At 42.6% G+C, this 23,647-nt stretch overlaps 1 protein-coding gene across 19 annotated transcripts in view; it reads left to right on the top strand.

Moving 5' to 3' along the window:
* The window catches only part of LOC112249011 (diacylglycerol kinase zeta), a 121,442-nt gene that overhangs the window by 92,676 nt on the left and 5,119 nt on the right, over positions 1 to 23,647 (top strand). For 14 of the 19 annotated variants that reach the window (XM_024418580.2, XM_024418577.2, XM_024418578.2 and 11 more), the window contains 11 exons: positions 130 to 209; positions 1,367 to 1,411; positions 3,677 to 3,746; positions 6,158 to 6,198; positions 6,928 to 7,124; positions 11,621 to 11,734; positions 13,213 to 13,269; positions 21,736 to 21,744; positions 21,942 to 21,976; positions 23,181 to 23,230; positions 23,481 to 23,601. In XM_024418580.2, coding sequence (XP_024274348.1) covers positions 130 to 209; positions 1,367 to 1,411; positions 3,677 to 3,746; positions 6,158 to 6,198; positions 6,928 to 7,124; positions 11,621 to 11,734; positions 13,213 to 13,269; positions 21,736 to 21,744; positions 21,942 to 21,976; positions 23,181 to 23,230; positions 23,481 to 23,601 — 819 coding nt within the window. Of the gene's footprint in view, positions 1 to 129; positions 210 to 1,366; positions 1,412 to 3,676; positions 3,747 to 6,157; positions 6,199 to 6,927; positions 7,125 to 11,620; positions 11,735 to 13,181; positions 13,270 to 21,735; positions 21,745 to 21,941; positions 21,977 to 23,180; positions 23,231 to 23,480; positions 23,602 to 23,647 lie in introns of those variants that run through there. The other 5 variants (XM_024418576.2, XM_024418569.2, XM_024418568.2 and 2 more) reach the window with 3 other exon arrangements.

The following is a 23,647-nucleotide window of genomic DNA, read 5'->3' as shown; positions in this document are numbered from 1 at the left end:
AATCAGATAGTCTGTGTCTTGTAGCTTGTGTCTATGAGCTACCTGTAGAACGTTTTTTTCATGCCTTGATCACTAGGCGCCTGCAGCAGTGTTTAACAGCATGTTGTCTCTCATCATCTCTCCCTACAGCTATCCCGCTGGGCCTCATCGTTGTCCCGGGAGACAGTGACCTGGAAACATGTCGCTCCCACATTGAGAGGCTCCAAGAGGTGAGAGATGAAGGAAGCAGGTGGGGACAGCGAGAAGGGGACAAAGGAGAGCGTGTTGGGTTGATGAGGTAGATGGAACACTGGGTAAAGGAGAGGGTAAGCTGATGAATGACAGAAAAGACCGAGTGGGGAGAAGAGGAGAGCGTGTGGGTTGATGAGATGGAACTCTGGGTAAAAGAGGGACAGAAGGGATGGAGGACATGAGAGGCAGAGAGCATTTAAAGACAAAGTAGCTGTTCAGGTAACTAATACCAGGGGAGAACTCTGAAATGTCTGTGAAGGAGGACAATTCAGGCAGAGAGTAGAAGAAGACGACAGAGGGGGTAGGACTGACCTAATGCCATAAGGGGAAGGGGGAAATCATTCTGATGAAACTGTGATAGTGCAAGAGCTGAACGAAGAGGGAGGAACTTGCTGATGTCAAGAGCAATTACTTTCAGGCTGGTATATGATGGCTCATCTCGACAGACAGGCCCAAACCTGTCTTTAGTGTAGGAAAGGATTGCATGTGTGGTTATTTGTGAAATGGGGGAGACATCCTTGCCCATCTAGCCCCCTCGCTGTCCCGTTTCGGTTCAAAACCCATTGAAATAAATAGTGCGTGAAATTTGTTGCCGATTAGCGGCACAGCCGCTTTGCGATCATTTGGTTATTATATTCCTCCTTTTTTTTAACCACAATCCCTCAACGGCTGTCCCTCATTTGGGATTCCCAAACAGTATGTTGTTTTGTTGCTGTTTTCATCAACTCATGTCATAAGTAAAGGCTTAAATTATATTTAGGTTTTGTCTGCTACTAATGGAGACACGATGACTAAAATACTGTTGCAAAATGGTAATTAGTTCTGTTATATGTGTAATCATCCACTTTCATTATATGTTACTCTCAAAAACATATAATCACCCAATAATAATACTGTATTATTGGTAAGTAGGACTCGTAGCACACAACAAGACGGCATAAATTGAGGGGGGGGGAATGTTTCTCCCACTACATTCAACCCATTTTCTGCAATCCAAAACCAGTCATTATAGTAACTTCAAGACGAGATGCTTATTTTCCTATCCCCATGTGGTGATTTACTTTGGGTAGGGGCATTAGACAGAAAGGAGAGTCTCCATTTATGGGATTACAGTGTTTTTGGGGCTATTCCGCAGGACTTCGTCTCCATTCATCCCTCCTTCAAACGACTGGTGCTCCAGGTTGGTAAAACGAGACAGGACATGGAGCCTGTGGCATGGAAAGGAACAAGTCTGAAAAGGAAACATTCCCCTAATCAAAAACGACCTTTAGATCACCAATTACATTTTACATTGACATTTTTGGTCATTTTAGCAGACTTTCTTATCCGGAGCGACTTTCACAGACGGAGCAAACACAGACGGAGCAAACACAGACGGAGCAAACACAGACGGAGCAAACACAGACGGAGCAAACACAGACGGAGCAAACACAGACGGAGCAAACAATAACCATAAAATATAATTGAATTCAAAAACAAGGATGAGGCTTTTTAATCACAACCACGTTCTTGTTACGAGAACACACTTGTCAAACCTGTCCCGCCCTGTGCATAACCGTCAAGCACATACAGTACAAAGGCATATAGCTGCAGCCACAATTCTCATAGTTGCTTTAGGTGTTTACTTGGAATTGTGTGTTTGATCAACTCTTCCATGTCTTATTTTTGTCTCCCGAGAAAATTATCGAGAGCACAAATATACTTGCTCACATCCAGTAGTTCCTTGTGGGCTTCAAAACCAAATAAACTGTGCAATCGGTCAAAGGGTGTGTCGCGTCCATGTTCAAATATCGTGCCCTAGCCCTTTTACAAAGTGATTTCACCACACCGCTCTTAAGTTGCATGCCCAGAGAGAGAGAGGCGCGGGTAGATGCTGAGACTGTCCGTCTCCAGTGGTAACCACACACTCCTCCCAGCTACCCTGGCCCTCCTTCAGATTCCCATTCACAGCACAGCCAAACCGGCTGCATAATGGCAATGGCTGAATAATAGAGGCTGTGCTCAGGAGACCCTTTTTTCTCTCTCTCTCTTGTCTTTCTGTAGTGGCCCTGTTTCCCCAATGCAAACCAACCCAAATTTGTCTCTCTGGGAAGAGTTTTTCTCCTTGTTCCTCTGTGCCCCTAAGCATGGTTTAGATGTGTTCTTTAGTGTTGTGTTTGTTTGTGATTGTGGGTGTTTACTCTCTCTCCCTTTCTGTGTGCATGAAAGAGAGACATTGTAATGAGGAATATATGTTTGCTTCTGATTTTTGTATGCAGCAAAGCATCCAATGTTTAAGAAACTGCTATTAAGGTTGCTTTGGCTATGTTACTGCAGTTAGTAATACTTTTTGCTGAATACAAGAGAGCATTACGACCAAGACAAGTTAGTGGACTAGTTGATACTGTCTCGTTTTGATGGTTGCATTTTTTGGGTTCCCTGTTCGAGACCCAGAAAAGTCTGCCGTTTCTTAGATTTGGCTACCTTGTGTACACGGTTTTCTTTGGTTTGTTTGTGTGTGTGTGGGTGTGTTTTTTTTCTTTTCTTGTAGGTGGTATCCAGTATTTGTGCTCTAAGCTAAGCATGGTCTTTCAGCATAGTTCCTCAGTGCATGTGTCGTAACATTCTGTACACTGCTATCCTCCTGGTCCCTTTGGAAGTTAGATGGACTGGTCAAGTTTACCTTTAGATGGGAAATCAGTAGTAGGTTTTTCCTGACCACAGTTAGACTGATCAGGAAAAACTCTCTGCCCTAGTTTTAGCCTATAACTCTAACTAGGGCCTGGAGTTTTCCTGGCCAAGGCATGTGGTCAGGAGAAACTCATGGCCCTAGAAATGACTCCTGTTGTTGTCGTCACATTCCAACAGGTCTCTTTCCAACAGGTCTCTTTCTGAACATTGAATAGACAAATGTCCTTTTTGTGGCTTGCCTCAGCCCATTTTCCTCTAAACATTGACTTACCTTCAAGATCAAGTTCTGAAGAGGATTATGTCAATGTATCTCATTGCCTAAGGTCACTGGACTATGGTACCTTTGGAAAAGCTTGGATTAAGTAGAGTTCAGCCAATGCACAGAACAGTGTCCAAAGGAATTGTAGGTCTTTGGACCAAGGATTCTCTGACTGAGGCACACATGGGGGGGGTGAAACACCTGCCCTCCTAAACTCATGGAACTCTATATGAAAGAGTAGGGGAGGGGTTAATATGCTGGGCCCATTCAGTGAACTCACTGCCCAGAAAAGTACTTTTCATTTCAAAAAGCCTATGTCTGAACACAAGACTCAGGGCCTTTACATCTTGCCCTACATCCAGCAGGAAAAGGTTTTTTATTATTTGAGTCCTCTGTTTGTCAATGGACCAGTAAGTTGGACAAAACGAGAGTCAAGGCCTTCCGGTCTCATTTATGTTTAGTGTAAAGAGCAGGCTGTTGTGGAACTAATCTCATTGGTCCCGTTTTCTTTCTCAGGAGGATGAGGGAGCTAAGTCAAAGACCCTTTCCTCGCAGAAGCTTTCGCCAAAGTGGTGCTTCTTGGACTGTAAGTACCACTTCTTATAAAGAGCACTGCTATTTATTCCATACACTTTCCGTAGTGTAGTGTTCCTCTTGGTGCCACCTCTTTTAGTCCCCTGTCTATCTTCAATGTTTAAGCGAGAGCGCTTCACATCATCTGATCACTGCAAGTGGGAGCATCTGTCTCTTACAAGTCACTGTTTTCTTGGTTTCGTTCGCCACAGAGTTTCATGTTTCGTCGAGGTCGACTTAATTCGATGGAGCAGTGCCATTTTATGACCTTCCGATTAGTGCATCTGTGCAGTTCTCAGGCAGGATAAAGGATTCACATTTGCATTACAAATATACCCACAGCATAAATTTGAGTTCTTAATGTTCAAAACAGAGGTTTTGAGGATCATTTCAACGTTTGTTTTAGAAGAATTGAAGATAGGTAGAGCGATCCTACAGAACATGATTTAACGCCACTGTGCTGTATGTCTGTGTGAAACAGGCTCTGCCAATTCAATGAAACCAAGCTCCATCTTAACATTCATTTAGATCAACAGCTCTGGTGCAAAGATACAGAAATCAATTTGATAATAATGTCACTGATTTGCTTTGAATGCTTCTGTTCTCTGTTGCATAGCAGAAAAGGAATCTTCTGGGCAGACTTCATGTTTGTCTGTGAGATATTCTTAAGCATACAGTTTTTAATAATATTTCTGTAAATAATCTGTAGTACTCATTCCACTGTAGTTATTCCACTGACAGTCCACAGTTCCAGTGAGATTTTTTCAGTATTATGAATGACATGTTATGTGCGTTGCTAGGAATAGATATGCATAACACCGGTTTACATATATGATGTACTCGCGCTGCTCATCAGCCACTCCACCTGCAGTGAAACTCGCAGTCTTCCATCTCGTCACGCCAGACTGACATGATAGCTGATCTCTGAAGGGTGTCATTGCTTGAATGCCAAGTTAATTCACTTACTCACTAGTGATAGTTGGTAGAGAAGGGAGGGTGTTGGAATCTGTAGCCACATTTTCTGTAGCTTTTCAAAGCTTAATTAAATCCCATAGCTGCTCCATTGAAATCAGCACAGATTAGCTTCTATTCACTGGTAATAAAGCAGCCCAGATCTTAAAGGCGCCGTCCAAGAAAGACTGTTGTAAAGGTCTCGTGTGGAAAAATTATAATTGTTTTCTCTCTCTCATCAAAACAGCGTGGCTAATTCTTGATGAGAAGCATAGCAAGTGAATTCCAGCTGCATTCTGATTTGACTGATTATTTAATTAGAACGACGGGGGGGGAACCACATCATACTTCTTGATACATTCTGATAAGGATTAAGAAAAAAAAATGCCTTCCCAGATATGTCGGAAAAGCTGGAAAAAACATGCAGTACACAGACCTGCCCTTAAAGACCTTAAGAAACTCAAGGAATCTTCTGGGCAAACGTCATGCTTTTCTGTGAGATATTCTTAAGCATACTTTTTTTTTTTTTTTTTCAATAAGAGTTGGATTATTTTGCTCAGTGAAGCTGGCAGAAGTTCAATTTGCAGTGTCCATGGAGGACAGAGGAGTCTTTTTCTTGGCATCTTAGATGTAGGGGAAGAAGCCTGGCAGATCTACTTAATTCCAGCGCACACCCCCTTTGAGTCAGCTCCCACTGGGCTAGAGAACAGCTCATTTCCACTCCCTTAGACAGAATGGCAGCATGAAGCTTAATTACTGGTACAGTCCAACAGAACGAGACTGGGGGGGGACACAGAGTTAGTTTAGTGGAATTTCTGCTGACTGGTGGGAAATGATCATCTGTAGTAAGTATTTGATCACTGGACCACAACCGTGTAAAATGTATTTTCCCCCCACTCACTACTTCCCCTGTCTTAGTTTCTACGCTGAGATGTAGTGTTGTACATACTCATGAGTCTCACACGAGTGTATTTGATTTTCCTTTGAGAAGCACACACAATTACATTGACATATGATCATATCCCGTCTCCTGTGAATCTGTTTGTGACTAGTTGGCAGGCAACCGTGTGAGATGTTCGGTACAGTCCCCCCAACATCTAGAATTACACCCACTACCAGAACCCTTTGACTCTCCTTGTAATGTCCCCAAGTCAATGGGCCAATTATGTGGCCCTTTGCTCTTACTTGTTCTGTTTATTATACAGGTTATCCATCTTTTGCTTCATTTAACAACATGTGGCAAAGGCATGGTGCGCTTCGGAGCTGGTCTAATCAGGTCAACGCTTTGATTAAGCTCCTGCACAGTTACCAGTCCTCTCTGGCCTCGTTAGAACACTGTGTGTCTGCATGCGTGTGCGTGCATGTACGTGCGTGTGTGTGCGTGGTTGTGTACAAGCCTATGTTCATATTATTTACTCTCTATAAATCTCATACTATTTATAAATAGATTTTTCCTTCTTGTTTTCCTTCTAGCCACAACTGCAGATCGATTTTACAGAATTGATCGTGCTCAGGTGAGTGTGTGTCATTTTATATAATAATACATTCAGTGATGGAAAAAGTACCCAATTGTCATACTTGAGTAAAAGTAAAGATACCTTCATAGAAAATGACTCAAGTAAAAGTGAGTCACCCAGTAAAATACTACTTGAGTAAAAGTCTAAAACTATTTAGTTTTAAATATACTTAAGTATCAAAAGTAAATGTAGTTGCTAAAATATACTTAAGTATAAATCATTTGAAATTCCTTATATTAAGCAAACCAGATGGCATAATTGTATTGTTTTTTTTATCATAGACAGGGGCACACTCCAACACACTCACACATCATTTACAAATGAAGCATTTGTGTATAGTGAGTCCTCCAGAACAGAGGCAGTAGGCATGACCAGAGATGTTCTTTTGATAAGTGCATGAATTGGACCATTTTCCTGCCCTGATAAGCATTCAAAATGTAACGAGTACTTTTGGGTGTCGGGGAAAATGTAGTGCGTAAAAAGTACATTGTCATCTTTAGGAATTTAGTGGAGTAAAAGTTGTCAAAAATAGAGATAGTAAAGATACCCCCAAAAATGACTTAAGTAATACTTTAAAGTATTTTTACTTAAGTACTTTACACCACTGAATACATTAACTATGCAGAGTAAAGGAACACCGATGACAAAAGCAAAATAAACAAGTAACATATTCAATGGCCATTATGATCTGTACATAAGTGATTATGATTTCTCTCTCCATAACAGGAACACCTAAACTATGTGACCGAGATATCCCAAGACGAGCTCTTCATCCTGGACCCTGAGCTGGTCGTCACGGAGACGGTGAGCACCTCACCAGGGATGCCTGATCTGGTGGATTCTTCTGGTGAATTCCCGGAGGCGTCTCCCAAGTTTGGATTCCCGTCCTCCTCCTCTTCTCCTCCCCCCTCACCGGGACCCAGGTAAGAGATGCAGCTGCTGCTCACAGCTTCTAATGGGAATTTCTGTCGGAGATCATGTTTTTAGAAACACTGGATAAAGGATGGGGGCAGCTCCACTGGAGCTTTCTGGGGGTTATAACAGTGAATACATATCAGGTCATTTTCTGTGAACCAGTCTGGTTTTTAAAGTGGTTTCCAGCAGTGCTGTTTTGACAGGCTGAAATAGTGGAGTAATAATCAGACTGGAGTGCCCCAGGTCCAGGACACAAAAGTAAAGGCAGAGTAAACCGCGGGCTGAATCTGTGTCTGGGCGAACCCTATGACACGATAAAACCGTACGCTCCTCTAGGGGGCCGTGGTGATTTTGCCCTGCTGAATTATTACTGAGGCGACAGGGAGGAATGCAGAGGCCATGCCCGCCCATTAACCCCCCCCCCCTTTAAATCTATGAATCATTTAAGTTCTAACCACTGATCTTCATAATCACCCTAGGAAGGAGAAGGGCCACACTCACCTGAATTCACAGAGTAACTTTAGAGACTCTCCGCCTCACTATAGACTGTATGTTCATCTTTTCAGAAGAAAGGATGTCTTGTGTGCCAGGTGTGGATATTCCTGTAATTTTCCACAACAAATCTCCTGCACGTGTTGTAGCCTTTTGTGAATGACACAAGTGATGCACACAGAACGAGTCAACCAAGTTACTCGAGTAATACCTTTGAACTCAACCTTTCCATCCTGTTAAATCGTCTTAAAGCGTTAATAAACTGCCGTGATAAGCCGTCTCTTCATATCTGCTGTGCATTCATCAATATTTCATAGAATCATTTCCGACATGCATTAGAAGCTGTCAGTCTTTTAAAACCTTTGCGTTTCTCCCTGTCATTCTAGCGTATCAACTTTTATTGCTTTTTATGTTGTACCTAATTGTACAGTAGAGGGTTTTTCTGTGGAGTTCTGTTCTACAGTTAAATTCACCTTAGTGGAAGTCTCTCTTCTCTACACTTTAGCTCGGGCCCCTGTCCCCCATCCATTTAGGGATTTAAGGAGAGTTTGATGAAGAGGAGGTGTGGGTTCATGGAGTTCAAACATGACAGAGGCAGATCCTAACCCGGCCCACACGTCCCCCCCCACCCCTCCAAAGCAAACATAGTGGGACTATCTCTGAGGGCATGTGGGATTGTAGCCTCTCTCTCCCTCTCTTCTCGCCCTGTGGTCTATTGGCACGTCTTCTACAGACTGTCTTTTGATGCTTTCAAAGCAGAGGCCACGTTATTTTTGCCATGTTCTCTCATGCTGCTGGCTGGGGCTTGAAATAGAATTCCTAATAAAAGGATCCCTGTAGTCTCGAAAGACAGGCTGTGGTTGATGTGTTTAGATGTGCAGGGGGGCCTTGGTCCAGGGGTTTTGGGGGCTTCTTCAGGTCCTGCAGTAGTAGTTACAATACTTTAAACAGGAAAACCTGGACAGTGATGTTTGGAAGTAGCACTGTGTTGAATGTAATTTGTCATAGATGAATGCCACCTTAGTCTCTTGGTTATGTATCAAATCATCAAAGGAAATTTAAGACGATGCGCATCCTAACTGTTACATTATTTGCATACTAGCATAAACATCATTTTTCTCAGAACCAATTAATTTGCTGAACTGATCTTGTACCATTTTTTAACTATTCCTGCTACTGGCTCTGAAGATCCTCGGCTTCTTTGTCCTCCTTTCCCTAATCACAGATCAGTTTAAATGTATAATATATTTTTTTAAGTGTTTTGTTTTTTGGGGGGGGCATATTATTAAAGTAAAACATCCCGGAATTGTTCCTATTCTCTCTCCATCCTCCCATCTGCCCTTCCTTCTGCCCTACTTTCCTTCATCCACTCCTCTTCCTCTCTGTACCCTTTCCTCTTACCGTCAGTCCCACCAGCCCACACTCAGACAGCGAGGCCATGGCCGTCAGACACAAGAAATCCCACTTCTTCTCCTCTCACTCCGGCTTCCCCTTTCCTGTCAGGAAGAGGTATCGATCTGTCCTTCCTTCCTGTTCACCTCTCCTTTCCTCCTCCTTCTTAACTTACCCTGTCCTCCCAAAGATGGTTTACCTGCCCATGGACGTATCTCCCCGTATAGCCATGCAAGGTTCCTTTGCATTTCACTTGGATGTAGCAGGGATTTCTGTGTTCTTGATATATGCCTCTAGACTGATCAATACACTAAGTCCAAGATCTTTTTGGGTGGAACACGTTCAAGCTCATGGAAAATTACGGTTTACACCGGCAGAACGCAGTTCAACAATAAAGTGTGTACTGTGTTGCTTTATTTTCCTCAAACATATAACACTTGGATCTTTTGAAAATATATACTTCTTGCAGCCATGTGTGTCTTTCCAGGGCCATTTTTTTTTCAAATGCAAATTTGATTGTGTGGGTTGGAATAGGTGGAGGAGGATGAATGTGGGAGGTGATGAGCAAAAACCCAGCGTTCCATCTTAAATGGGAATGAATACAGTACCAATCTGCCTCACTGCTTATGTTTCACTCCCACCTTCCTTAGAATCAAGATTCTATTTCAAAATCACACAAACCCACAATCGAACATCACAACTGAGATTGAGGGTGGGAGTTGCTCACTCCCAATCTGATTATCCATTTTGCATTTGACGCTCTTGTCAAAGCAGGATTTGTCTCCATAAAGATGTCTGTGGGTTCTTTCAAGGGAGTTTTTCCTAGCCACCGTGCTTCTACACCTGCATTGCTTGCTGTTTGGGGTTTTAGGCTGGGTTTTTGTACAGCACTTTGAGATATCAGCTGATGTACGAAGGGCTATATAAATACATTTGATTTGATTTGATTTTTTTTTGTGTCGTAGCTGTTTAACTCTTTTCAATAATGTTTTTATCTCCATGAGCAGGCAGCCAGAGAGTGGGTTGGGCTCTAAACGAGACATGGGGAAGTGGCCGGCTGAGCATGGGGGTTAGCCTAGGTTAGGTTTAGGGTTTGGGAGATCGGTGAGGTCTATGTCAGGGTCAGATCTATAGTAAGAGCAGTTAGATCAATAAACACACATTCACGAGTCATGATGCTCTCGAATAATATCGTAATTTCCTGTGTTCAGTGCTCTTCCTCTGTCACAGTGAATAGCTGCGGTTTTGTAAGGCTTTGTTTTGGTACTTCCGTAGTCCTGGAAATACAAAGTAGTCCTGCTGTGGATCTTTCTTTATTAGTTAAAGATATCAGCTTGGGATCTTTGGAAAACAGTCTTATTAATGGGATGTCAGAGGCTTTCATCATCTTTGTTTCTCATATGATCAATATTTCATAAATCACCAATCCGATTTGAACAGACAATGTGTATGCAGCTGTGCACATCTCGGTTAGGACACAAGTGCAGACTGTTCACTCCTGAGAATCTCTACATTTTCTAGGCTCCGCGCTTCCCTGGTTCAAGTCCTGCCCTTCAACTTTTCCCCGTGCAAAAGCATCACTACTTTCCCTAATTGATCTAAACAACATCCCTACTCCTATATTCCAAAAGATTTTGCATGTTCTTTTAGCATTGCAGACACGTTTCCTGTATGCCAGGTGTATGCTCTTTGTTCCACTTGCCTCTGGTCCTGGTTGGAAGTCAGACATACTAATGTGACGAATGTGGGAGAGATGGAGCGGGTCGGTGGTAGACAGACAGACCCAGCACCACAGCATGATTCGGATCATTACGCTCCACAACAAGACCCCAAGCGTTTAAATAATGATCCACACAGCACTTCTGCTCTTTTGTTGCAGCTCTTCCGTTCGAATGGAATATAAAAAGACATTCAATCAAAGTAGAATGTTGTTGTTATCTATTATTGGTTGTATTAACAATTTAACACCATTTTATCATTTTTACACTCTCTTTTGCCTTTATTGGAGGAAAACAAGCTTCAAAGCGAGTACTGTAGGTGCTGGATGACAGGAACATTTATATTGCATATTAGTGTCTTTTAACTGCAACTTTTTACCATTTTTAAGATTTCTCCTATCTTCCATCGCGAACCTTCTTATTCGTTCTTTAGACCCCCCATCATTCTATAATTCTGTCTCACATACACAAGTTCTCTCTCTTGCTTTATGCACTCTGCTCCCAATGGTTGAAATGTTCTGGTTTCTATCTTCCAAGTGGGTTCATCTGTACAGTGTGTGGCTTTTTGTACTTGCACTAGACCCCCCCCCAGCAATGTAAACACACTTTATTCTTTATATATACAGTGCCCACCTCTGATGTAAACTTGCTTTATTATAATGACAAGAAAAGGCTTAAATGTTTACCTCCGCTTCAGGACCCAGCGGGAATAGATACAGTACTCACTACTTTCTGTAATGTAATGTATACAACGTGTGATACCTTCTAGGCCATCTCAAACCTCATCATTTCTTACACATACTGCATCTCTCTCTCTCGCTCTCGCTCTCTCTCTCTCTCTCTTTTCTGTCTATCTCTCTCTCTCTATTTCTCTCTCTCTCCCCCTTCTCTCTCTCTCTCAGGATCATGGAGCTTCAGAAGACCACTCAGAGGAAGCGAATATCCAGCGACAGCTCAGTGATGGAGTCACTGGCACACAACGACTCTCTCAGGTCCAGTAAGCCTGCCCTCACCAGGTGAGGAGCGAGGCTAAAACGCAGGAGTGGTGCCCGGATTGAGGCAACCCGCCAATCTCCCAAATCACATATTACAGCTTTCATTTCGTTGTTGTAACACACTTCGATCTTTGATGCTACTTAACATACAATGCAGTCAGCCATACTAGCCTCACACTGTGCTATTGTAAGAGGGCTTTAAACACTGTGTTTAACTTCCACTGTGTGTAGGTCCGGCAGTGCCAGACTGTTTTAAGCTTTGGCCATATCCCTGGCAGGGTGAGATATGCTCAGGAGTAGATTGAGGCTGGGGGAGGTTTAGCCAACACTCATTATCGGACAGAACTGGTGTAGCCTCCATCCCCTTTCCTGTCACGCTCGCCTGGACTGAGTAGGAAAGGGGTCTGACATTAGGAAAGGGTCTTGCCTGTGACACTGTTAAGAGTATGGCTCCTTGCAGGTGTACAAATCTACTTTGGCCAGGAATTGTTCCATGAAATAGTCTGCAGTGTCACGGGGTCAACAAAGCACCGTTCCATTCTAGTTTTTGCAAGGGAAATGCATTCTTCACGGTGGAGTTGTACGTATTTGTCATGGTCCGTCATTTCAGAAAAGTGTTATGGTTCACTTCCTTTTGTCTCATGAAACTGAGATGACAAGCAGTGAAATGCAGTTTTTTGTGTGTGTGTGTGTGTTTTTTCATGGGCAAACACATCAAAACAACATTTTTTTATTTTTGCTTTCAATAATATCATTCGTTCTTATTACGTGTTTGAACTGAGAATGGTTTGTAGGGCTTGTTTTCAGTGCTGATTGTGCTTTGTTTATATTACCTCCCTTATTGGAGCCAGAGAGGAGGGAAAATGACACAGAGTATAACAGCATCCGCCACAGACTCGCCCTTCCAAATCGAATCTGCCATGAAATATAAAGACGTTAGGCTGCTCTTTGATATTGTGGCCACACCAATAACAGGGACCGTGAGGCTCCACGGCCGCTCATCACCACATACAATACAGGCACTGGAGCCCATTTTGCCATGGCACAATGAAGGTAAAATGAGAAAATAACTTAAAATAAAACAGGGTTGGCTAGCTGCGCTCCATTGCTGTACCTATAGCTCCGTCATGGTCTTTGTGCCGGGGCCGCAGTGGGCTGTGAAAATGCAATACAGTCACAAGGGGTGAAGCACTGCTATTCCTTTGAGTGAAAGTGCACTTCACTGTAAGTTTTGCGTACTGCAAGTCGTATTTTCAACATTTAAAAAAATATATATATTTTTTTTTTTACAGCTGATGAACTTCAAACTCAACCAAACCATCTCAATGTCAATAACCCGCTCTCGGGTTATGAGGTTTTGTTTGTAGAGGCTTTCCAGTTGTTTCTGTTTCTATTGTTTATCTTGCGTGTTTACACATTTATGATTTATCATAAATGTGCTCATCTGTTGTTGTTGTTGTTTTTTTTGGTCCGTCCATTTGTTTGCTGTTGTCGTAAAGGGCCGGATGTATCCATCGGACTAACACTACTGCAGCTGAGATCAACCCAACATTGAGGTGAGATCAAAGCCCCCTTTCAACACATTCACTTTCTTTCTCTTCACCAAGTCACTTTCTCAATTCTGCCCTAAGTCACTTTCTCAATTCTGCCCTAAGTCACTTTCTCAATTCTGCCCTAAGTCACTTTCTCAATTCTGCCCTAAGTCACTTTCTCAATTCTGCCCTTTGCACTCTCTGTCACACAAGAATGTATTTACCTAGCAACGTTTCTGCTTACTAGTTCCTTGGTCTGGAGTCGACAAAGTAGCACACACCTCCACGCAATGTGCCAGACGTGGCATGTTGTCCAGTAGCATCCCAGTGAAGAGAGAGAATCAGATCTTTGAAACTGAATTTCGGAGGGATATTTTTTTTATTTTTTATGTTGTGTCATGGTAACATTGTCCTTACAATAGTATCATATTCACCTCCCAGCTTGGCAGGATGCTTATGAGAATGTGGGATTGCATTCAGCTGCTGATGGAACCATATGGCACAAACAGGCCCATGTGCTCCCGCTCGCTGTCACCGTGCCCCATCCCATCGTTTACATACAAATAGCTCCATTTGGACCGCTGAGAGAGCGCGAGAGAGACTACCTTAGAGTATTCATATTTGGCACATCCTCACATTTGATTTTATAATGAATTATGTGTCATTGTTTCTGCCACTCTTGTTTGTCAGCGACGCTAATTCACTGTTGATTGAGTCTCGTCTGGAGGCAAATTTGCATGATGGATCCTCTCCATGTCCACTGAGATGACTAATGAGAAGTTGCATCTTCTGAACGCTGTCATGTGTGCAGCACCGCAAAGCCACTCCAAACAGGAGCCGCATGAAATTACTCCGAATTTAAGTTTTGCTTGTCACTTCAGTGATCTGCCAAACAGACTGATTAATGCATTTTGTAGTTTTTTTCCTTGCCAGATTTTTCCCTGTGTAATGCTTCCCTGTCGTGCAATTATAATTATTTCCAATGTCGTAATTCATTTGAGATTTGAAGCTTTTCTTTTTTCTTGATGTCCGGGTAAAATGCTTAGGATGCTAGCAAGGGATTTGTTTTTATATTGAATGGGTAATTAGACAGTAATCAGCTAGTCTTTGAAGAGAGGTTATTTGAGCCTTGATAGAAAGAAAATCACTGTCAGCTTTTCCTCTCAGGTTTGGTTCAACAAATCCGCTTAAATGAACATGTAACATCCACTAAGGTGGCGTTATAAGATGTCACATTTTATGTTCTTTATTCACTGTATTTTGTAATGACAGCGCTCATCTGTGTGTAATGCATGTTCCTACTAAAAAAGGAGCTTGTTATTTGCAGAGTGTGTTTTGACTGCATAGATAGTAGACGTTAATGACAGAAGATGTAATGTGATTTGGACAGCAGCGCCACGTAGATGGGCTCAAACTCTAAAATGTAATCATGTTGATTTGGACAGCAGCTCCATGTAGATGGGCTCAAACTCTAAAATGTAAGCTTCTCAGGGCATCACAATCAATACATGTGTACAGTATGATGGAAACCTTGTATTTACCATCTCAATAAATACTGTAGGGAGCTCAAACATTCTGAAACGTTGTTAAATTAACGATGGTAAGAAAAGATGGAACCCCATACCATTGTTGACTCAGTGTTTGTGTTTCGAAAGATCTATGTGCTGAACCGAACCACCAGGTAATTGCCTAGTATACCTTATTCTGAGACAGACCGTCTTTTCGCACTTACACAGGAATGTACAGACTGTTTGCATTAACGATCTCCGGGATGACAAATTGTTACCAGCTTTGGCTTCTAAGCATCCAGCAGGCTTGCTTTTCACTTCCTAATAAGAAAAGATTATCCCCATTTTTAAAACCACATTCTGGAGTCTGTTTTTCTGCCGAGCTGAAGCCCTGCCACTTTGCTTGGAACAGAATATAATTCATTGAAATGACCGTTCAACAGCAGTGAATCTTGCAGCTTGTAACTTTATGGGCAATCCTGTTGTTTTAGCTCAATTGATTAACATTGTCTATGGTCATGCAGGCAACCTTGATTCTATGACGCAGATCAGTTGATATCTATCAGCTGCTGGGGTCATTGTGGAGAGGTGGAGGAGGAAGGGGGGGAGGGGTGAGATCACATAATGAGTAACCTTGCCTGAGACCTGAAGACTGATGTTTATTCCCAGAGCTAATGCCTAGGCATTAGTTCTACTGTAGAAGGGCACACATAAAAGCTTCTGAAGTCCTTCTCCCTGTGATTGGAGAACAACTGTCTGGTTGGTGGAGATGTGTGTGTCTGGACTGTAGAGGCTAGGCTCCTCTAATTATGAGGTGAAGCAGATATTTGCGTAAACTGTGTGTAATCTGCCCTGGATCTCCCTCACACTGACAATCCATTAGCGACAGAGGTTAGGCCAGTGGTTTGGGGCTTGATGTTGCCCAACACATCTTAGCTGCATATTTTGTTCCCACTCTCAAAGGAAATTGCTGCTAGGATCCCAGGGCTTGAACATATGCTTTGCCCGATTGTGATCACTTTTTCTTAACTTTAGTCTGCTTCTCTTGTTTCCATACCAACATATATTATTTTTTTCAACCCTGAGAGTGTTCTGTTTGTCACAGGAACTGTAAAGGAACTGATAATGCAGTTTGATGTAATGTAAGACTGGAGTACTCATTACATTTTCATGAAGTGTGGGTGAAACTGAACGGCTTTAGTAAATCAAAGCACACTTTCCTCTTAAGATATATCTTACTTGCATGGTTCTTTTTCAGGAACTGTATCACACACAATACACGGCCTACATATACAGTTGAAGTCGGAAGTTTACATACACCTTAGCCAAATACATTTCAACTCAGTTTTTCACAATTCCTGACATTTAATCAGAGTAAAAATTCCCTGTCTTAGGTCAATCAGGATCACCACTTTATTTTAAGAATGTGAAATGTCAGAATAATAGTAGAGAGAATGATTTATTTCAGCTTTTATTTCTTTCATCACATTCCCAGTGAGTCAGAAGTTTACATACACTCAATTAGTATTTTGTAGCATTGCCTTTAAATTGTTTAACTTGGGTCCAATGTTTTGGGTAGCCTTCCACAAGCTTTCCACAATAAGTTGGGTGAATTGTGGGCCATTCCTCCTGACAGAGCTGGTGTAACTGACCAGGTTTGTAAGGCCTCCTTGCTCGCACACACTTTTTCAGTTCTTGCCCACAAATTTTCTATGGGATTGAGGTCAGGGCTTTGTGATGGCTACTCCAATACCTTGACTTTGTTGTCCTTACACCATTTTGCCACAACTTTGGAAGTATGCTTGGGGTCATTGTCCATTTGGAAGACCCATTTGTGACTAAGCTTCAACTTCCTGACTGATGTCTTGTGATGTTGCTTCAATATATCCACATAATTTTCCTCCCTCATAATGGCATCTATTTTGTGAAGTGCACCAGTCCCTCCTGCAGCAAGGCACCCCCTCAACATGTGCTTCCAGCCCTGTGCTTCACGGTTGGGATGGCGTTCTTCGGCTTGCAAGCCTCCCCCTTTTTCCTCCAAACATAACGATGGTCATTATGGCCAAACAGTTCTATTTTTGTTTCATCAGACCAGAGGACATTTCTCCAAAAAGTATGATCTTTGTCCCCATGTGCAGTTGCAAACCGTAGTCTGGCTTTTTTTATGGCGGTTTTGGAGCAGTGGCTTCTCCCTTGCTGAGCAGCCTTTCAGGTTATGTCGATATAGGACTTGTTTTACTGTGGATACAGATACTTTAGTACCTGTTTCCTCCAGCATCTTCACAAGGTCCGTTGCTGTTGTTCTGGGATTGATTTGCACTTTTCGCACCAAATTACGTTAATCTCTAGGAGACAGAACTTCCTGAGCTGTATGACGGCTGTGTGGTCCCATGGTGTTAATACTTGCGCACTATTGTTTGTATGGATGAACGTGGTACCTTCAGGCGTTTGGAAATTTCTCCCAAGGATGAACCAGACTTGTGGAGGTCTACAATTTTTTTCTGGGTTCTTGGCTGATTTTGTTTGATTTTCCCATGATGTCAAGCAAAGAGGCACTGAGTTTGAAGGTAGGCCTTGAAATACATCCACAGGTACACCTCCAATTGACTCAAATTATGTCAATTAGCCCATCAGAAGCTTCTAAAGCCATGACATAATTTTCTGGAATTTTACAAGCTGTTTAAAGGCACAGTCAACTTAGTGTATGTAAACTTCCGACCCACTGGAATTGTGATATAGTGAATAATAAGTGAAATAATCTGTCTGTAAATCATTGTTGGAAAAATTACTTGTGTCATGCACAAAGTAGATGTCCTAAACGACTTCCCAAAACTATAGTTTGTTAACAGGAAATTTGTGGAGTGTTTGAAAAATGAGTTTTAATGACTCCAACCTAAGTGTATGTAACCTTCCAACTTCAACTGTAAATACCACATGGCTGGCGCTCTCTCTTTCATCGAATGTGGCCCAGTAGCTGTTGCCTTCATGAGGAGCTTACTCTATGATCCCCTCAGCTTATGAACACTGGACCCATAGCTACCACTTTTTCTTGCTAGCGTCTGCCTCCTCCACAGTCAACCAGCCTAATGACTAGTGATGGGGGAAAATTCCCAGCCCTACCAATGACGTGTGCTAGAAAACAGCTGACACGAAGCCAGCCGCATTTTGTCAAGAATTTTAAATATGGAACTTTGACAAGACGCTCAACGTCTTTGATCAAAGTTTTATCTAGAGAGTGAGACTGTAGTGAGGGGTGGCTGGAGACAGACTGGGTAGTTGTGAGAGACTCCTGGGCTGATGAGAGAGACTGTGGGCTCTGTGTGGTTTAATGACCTCTAACAGGGGAAAGCAGGCCCATTAGTAACCCACAGACATATAGGACTCCCAGACCTTGGGGAAAGACTTGTTACAGGGATTATTTTCTACTAAGATTTACCATGATCAGAATGTGTTGCTTTGCACAGCAAGCATCTGCTCTGTTGCGTCTAATTGTATTGTTTTCCAAGTCCAGGCGATTGTACTGATCAAGTTTTCCAAACGATTAGACCAGGTCTCTCCAACTCTGTTCCTGGAGAGCTACAGTCCTGTAGGTTTTCACTCCAACCCTAATCCAACGCACCTGATTCTAATAATTAGCTGGTTGATCACCTGAATCAGGTTAGTTACAACTGGGTTTGGGAGGGTAGCTTTCCAGGAACAGGGTAGCTTTCCACGTGGGTAGCTTTCCAGGAACAGGAAGTTTCAGACGGTTTCTAAAAGAGTATACTCTGTCTGATGAAGATTTTCCTTCTAATTCACTACCATTTTCCCAAATCAAACTAGTACAAATACAGCAGTATTCCACCTGAAAATCAAGATGGGGTTTGTTTTGTAAGATTGTAATAATGCTTTATTTATTCACCAAAATCTCTTAATCTTTTAATATAGAAATGGTTTTACTAAATGCTTGTTTAGCCATTAATCCTGGTAGATGGCCACTCAGAGCAAGTGGTACAACATCTTCATGACCATTATAGTATCTATTTAGGCAGGGCTTTTTATTCTCAATGAATACAATTTATTTTATTTATTTTATCTTTATTTAACTAGGCAAGTCAGTTAAGAACAAATTATTATTTACAATGACAGCCTACCAAAAGGCAAAAGGCCTCCTGCAGGGATGGGGATGGGATTAAAAATAAATACAATACAAATATAGAACAAAACACATCACAACAAGGGAGACAACACTACACAAAGAGAGACCTAAGACAACAACCTAGCATAGTAGCAACACATGACGACAACATGGTAGCAACACAACATGGCAGCTACACAACATGGTAGCAGCACAAAATATGGTACAAACATTATTGGGCACAGACAACAGCACAAAGGGAAAGAAGGTTGAGACAACAAGCAAAGCAGCCACAACTGTCAGGAAGAGTGTCCATGATGGAGTCTTTGAATGAAGAAATTGAGATAAAACTGTCAAGTTTGAGTGTTTGTTGCAGCTCGTTCCAGTCGCTAAGCGGCAGCGCACTGAAAAGACGAGTGAAAAGGGTAGGTGTGTGCTTTGGGGACCTTTACCGGAATGTGACTGGCAGAACGGGTGTTGTATGTGGAGGATGAGAGCCGCAGTAGATATCTCAGATAGGAGGGAGTGAGGCCTAAGAGGGTTTTATATATAAGAATCAACCAGTGGGTCTTGCGACGGGTATACAGAGATTACCAGTTTACAGAGGAGTATAGAGTGCAGTGATGTTTCCTATAAGGAGCATTGTTGGCAAATCTGATGGTCGAATGGTAAAGAACATCTAGCCGCTTGAGATCACCCTTACCTGTCGATCTATAAATAACATCTCCATAATCTAGCATGGGTAGGATGGTCATAGGAATCAGGGTTTGTTTGGCAGCTGGGGTGAAAGAGGAGTGATTACAATAAAGGAAACCAAGTCTAGATGTAACCTTCGCCAGCAGCTTTGATATGTGCTGAGAGAAGGACGGTGTACTGTCTAGCCATACTCCCAAGTACTTGTATAAGGTGACTACCTCAAGCTCTAAACCCTCAGAGGTAGTAATCACACCTGTAGGGAGAGGGGCATTATTCTTACCAAACCACATGACCTTTGTTTTGGAGGTGTTCAGAACAAGGCAGAGAAAGCTTGTTGGACACTAAGAAAGAGTGTAAGACTGTATAATCTGCATATAAATGGATGAGAGCACTTCCTACTGCCTGAGCTATGTTGTTGATGTAAATTGAGAAGAGCGTGGGGCCTAGGATTGAGCCTTGGGGTACACGCTTGGTGACAGACAGTGGCTGAGACAGCAGATGTTCGGACATTATACACTGCACTCTTTGAGAGAGGTAGTTAGCAAACTAGGCCAAAGACCCCTCAGAGACACCAATACTCCTTAGCTGGCCCACAAGAATGGAATGGTCAAAAGCTTTGGCCAAGTAAATAAAAATAGCAGCACAACATTGCTTAAAATCAAGGGCAATGATGACATCATTGAGAACCTTTTAAGGTTGCAGTGACACATCCATAACCTCAGCGGAAACCAGATTGCATACCAGAGAGAATACTATAAATATCAAGAAAGCCAGTCAGTTGATTATTGCCAAGTTTTTCCAACACTTTTGATAAACAGGGCAAACTAGAAATAGGCCTGTAACAGTTAGGATCAGCTTGATCTCCCCCTTTAAATAAAGGACAAACCGTGGCTGCCATCTAAGCAATGGGAACCTCCCCAGAGAGGAGAGTCAGGTTAAAAAGGTCAGAGATAGGCTTGGCGATTATAGGGGCAGCAACCTTAAGAAGAAAGGGTCTAAACCATCTGACCCAGATGTTTTTTGGGGTTCAACTTTTAAGGAGCTCCTTTAGCACCTCAGACTCAGTGACCGCCTGCAGGGAGAAACTTTGTAGCGGGGCAGGGGAAAAAGAGGGAATAGCATTTTGGCTTCTTGCATTAGAAGCGGTGGGAGATGAGTAAATGTTGGACGGGCAAGGAGGCATGGCTGAGTCAAATAGGAATCCTGACTTAATGAAGTGGTGATTAAAAAGCTCAGCCATGTGTTTCTTGTCAGTAACAACCACTTCAACTTTAAGGGCCATGGGCAGCTTTGAGAAGGAGGGTTTATTCTCCAGGTCTTTAACCGTTTTCAAGAACGTCTTGGAGTTAGACCCACTGAGAGAGAAAACTGCTCTTTAAAGTAACTAACTTTGGCCTTCCAGATAGCCTGAGTGCACTTTTTTCTCATTTGCCTGAATGAGAGCCAGTCAGCATGAGTATGCATGTGCATGGAACTCTGTAAGATCACTGTCGAACCAGGGGCTGAACTTGTTTTTCATTCTCATTTTCTTTATGGGGGCATGTTTGTTAACAATATCACTGACGATATCAATGGTCTCTGACCCTCTAATGTTCTTTATATATTCACACCTTTCATACCAATTATTGTTTACCGCTTCTGCTCTGTGCTAATAACAAAGATGAAGAACCAATCTTTAGGCCAGCCTGAGAGAGGTGGGGTTGACCAGGAAGTCCGTAGAATAATCTGTCTGGTCAGTACAGGGCCTGCTCCTCAGACAGTCAGTCTCGGCTTCACTGTTCCTGCTTGTGTGCGTTTGATGTTACAGTCTTGTGTCAGTTCTCAGTGGATTAGTGTGTGGGGGATTTGGCTTCCGGCAAACAGACAGCCCAGCCAGGATCAGACAGTAACATAACCCGGAGTGACAGCAGGGAGGCCTAAGAGCTGCCTCTCCGTCCACTCACACTGCCTTACTGACACAGCTCTGTGTGTGTGTGTGTGTGCGTGTGTGAGTTTGGCTGAAACAGAATGGAGGAGAGGGAGGGGGAGCTCTTTTGGCTGCAAACACACATATTAGAATCTTTTACCTTGGGCTAGTTGGCAGGCAAGGGACGCCTGGAAAAACAGAGCACATCAAGGGACTGTATAATTAACCCCACCAACTCTCCTCTGAACCAACACCAAATCCAGGCACCCGAAGTAAGTCTTTTTTTTGGGACATTTCATTTTGTTTTGTGGATTTGGTTTGTTTTAGTTTTTTTCCTATCATGGATGTTTGCTATGAAAACCCAAGGGGTGCAGAGAGATGGGCTTTACATGCATTTGTTTTGTAGACTGAGAAGTTAACTGTTTGTTTTATATCCCTTTAATTGTGTCCTGTTCTCGATCTCCCCCAGGTCGGAGAAGAATTCACTGTGCAATACAGACAAAGGTAAAACAAACACACTTTGAATTGTTAACACTAGGTGATTATAAATTGACGCAGTTAACTTGGCAGCAAGTGGATGTGGGCCAATCGGTGCCCACAACTGTTTTGCTCTCGTGCTTGATGTTTTGAAAAATCAAGGTTTAAGAAACTGATATCCACTGCCAGCTAATTCCTGTCAGAATTAAGTTTCACTATGAATAATGCCGATGTCGAACGATTAGAGCCTGGTGGTTTTTTGAGCTGGATTCAAGAGGTGGCTAAAAACGTCTTGAACATGCCCCCGCAAGTTCACCTGCCATCATGCAAAGGGTTTTACCCCCCCCCAACAAACAAAAAAATTCTTGCCACTTAAGATATGCATTTCACGGCATTTGAACTAGAGTGCTGCAGGGAAGGGTTATTACAATTCACACGACACATTAGCGTTCAAGTCCATCTCTCAAAGATTCTGGCGTGAGCCCAGTCGGGATATATTCTCAAGACCTGACTTGGCATCTCTCGAGTTGTTTTCTTTAAAAAAATATATATACATATATATTTCCAGTAGCAGCCCCTTTCTAATTCTGGTTGTTCAACTCTGACAGCAGGATTCTAGAGCATATCTTCAGACGCAGACGTCGTGGTAGCAACTGTTTGACTTGCAGAGCTGGCTAACTGAGATTTGGGAGAATGCTGTGGGGAATTTTGAGTTGACTGTTTTCCTGCCTTGGCGGAAAACATGCAGATGGGTGGATTAGGGTAAATAATCTACAAAGGGCATTTTGGTGCTTTGAACAAGGATTTGCCATATTGAGACTGAACCCAAGAACTCAACAGGCGCTAATGTGATTATCTGTTTTAATTTAAAACGTTTCATGATCCAGTGTTTAAATACTGGGTTTCTACTGAAAGCAGCAACCTGCATGTTGCTCTCATTACTACCCATGTTAGCTGAGTAAATAGAATGATGTTTTTGCTCGTCAATTCAGTTTGAGGTTCCTTTCCCAAGACTGTCAGTCTTACATAAGATGTATAGTACAGATAGTACTAAAACCAAACGAGCAAGTGCCCCGTAAAGAACTATTAATGAACACTGGCACTCTGCTCAGATCTTTCCCCAATGGACACTGTCATGTATTATGGTCTGCTGCTGTTATGACTACTGAATCTATAGCCTCCTCTCATATCGCTACCTTCTTACTGTACACATATTTCTCATTACTTACAGTATCACCAGAAGTGTTGATTGAATGTGTGAAGAGCAAGGACCATCTGAAGGTGAGTGGCAGCCACAGTGGCCAGTGGATTTGCTCACTGCATATAGGTCTACATACTGTAAAGTGAATGTAGGCTCACTAATTGATACAGTCGACAAGGGAATGATGATCACTTCTGTCATAACTTTACCTCAGGGTAAGCATTTCTCTAGTCGGCAATGAATAAAAATGCACTCTATTCCCCCATTCCTCTAGACATGCAGTCACTTTCCCCACGCCTCCAGTCATAACAATGTGCCCTCTTCTCCCAGCTGAAGGAGCTGCACAAACTGGGAGCCGACCTGTCACTGCAGGACCCCTCAGGATGCACCCTGCTCCACTATGCTGTGGACACTGGTAGCAAGGACACTGTCAAATACATCCTGGACAATGGTAGGGACAAGGCAATACATATTTATGTGTTCTATTTAAGTCTGTG

This window comes from Oncorhynchus tshawytscha, linkage group LG04, assembly GCF_018296145.1.
Source record: "Oncorhynchus tshawytscha isolate Ot180627B linkage group LG04, Otsh_v2.0, whole genome shotgun sequence".
In the NCBI taxonomy this organism is placed as follows: Eukaryota; Metazoa; Chordata; class Actinopteri; order Salmoniformes; family Salmonidae; genus Oncorhynchus; species Oncorhynchus tshawytscha.
The sequence above is the reverse complement of the archived record's forward strand: the minus strand, read 5'-3'. Positions and strand labels throughout refer to the sequence as shown.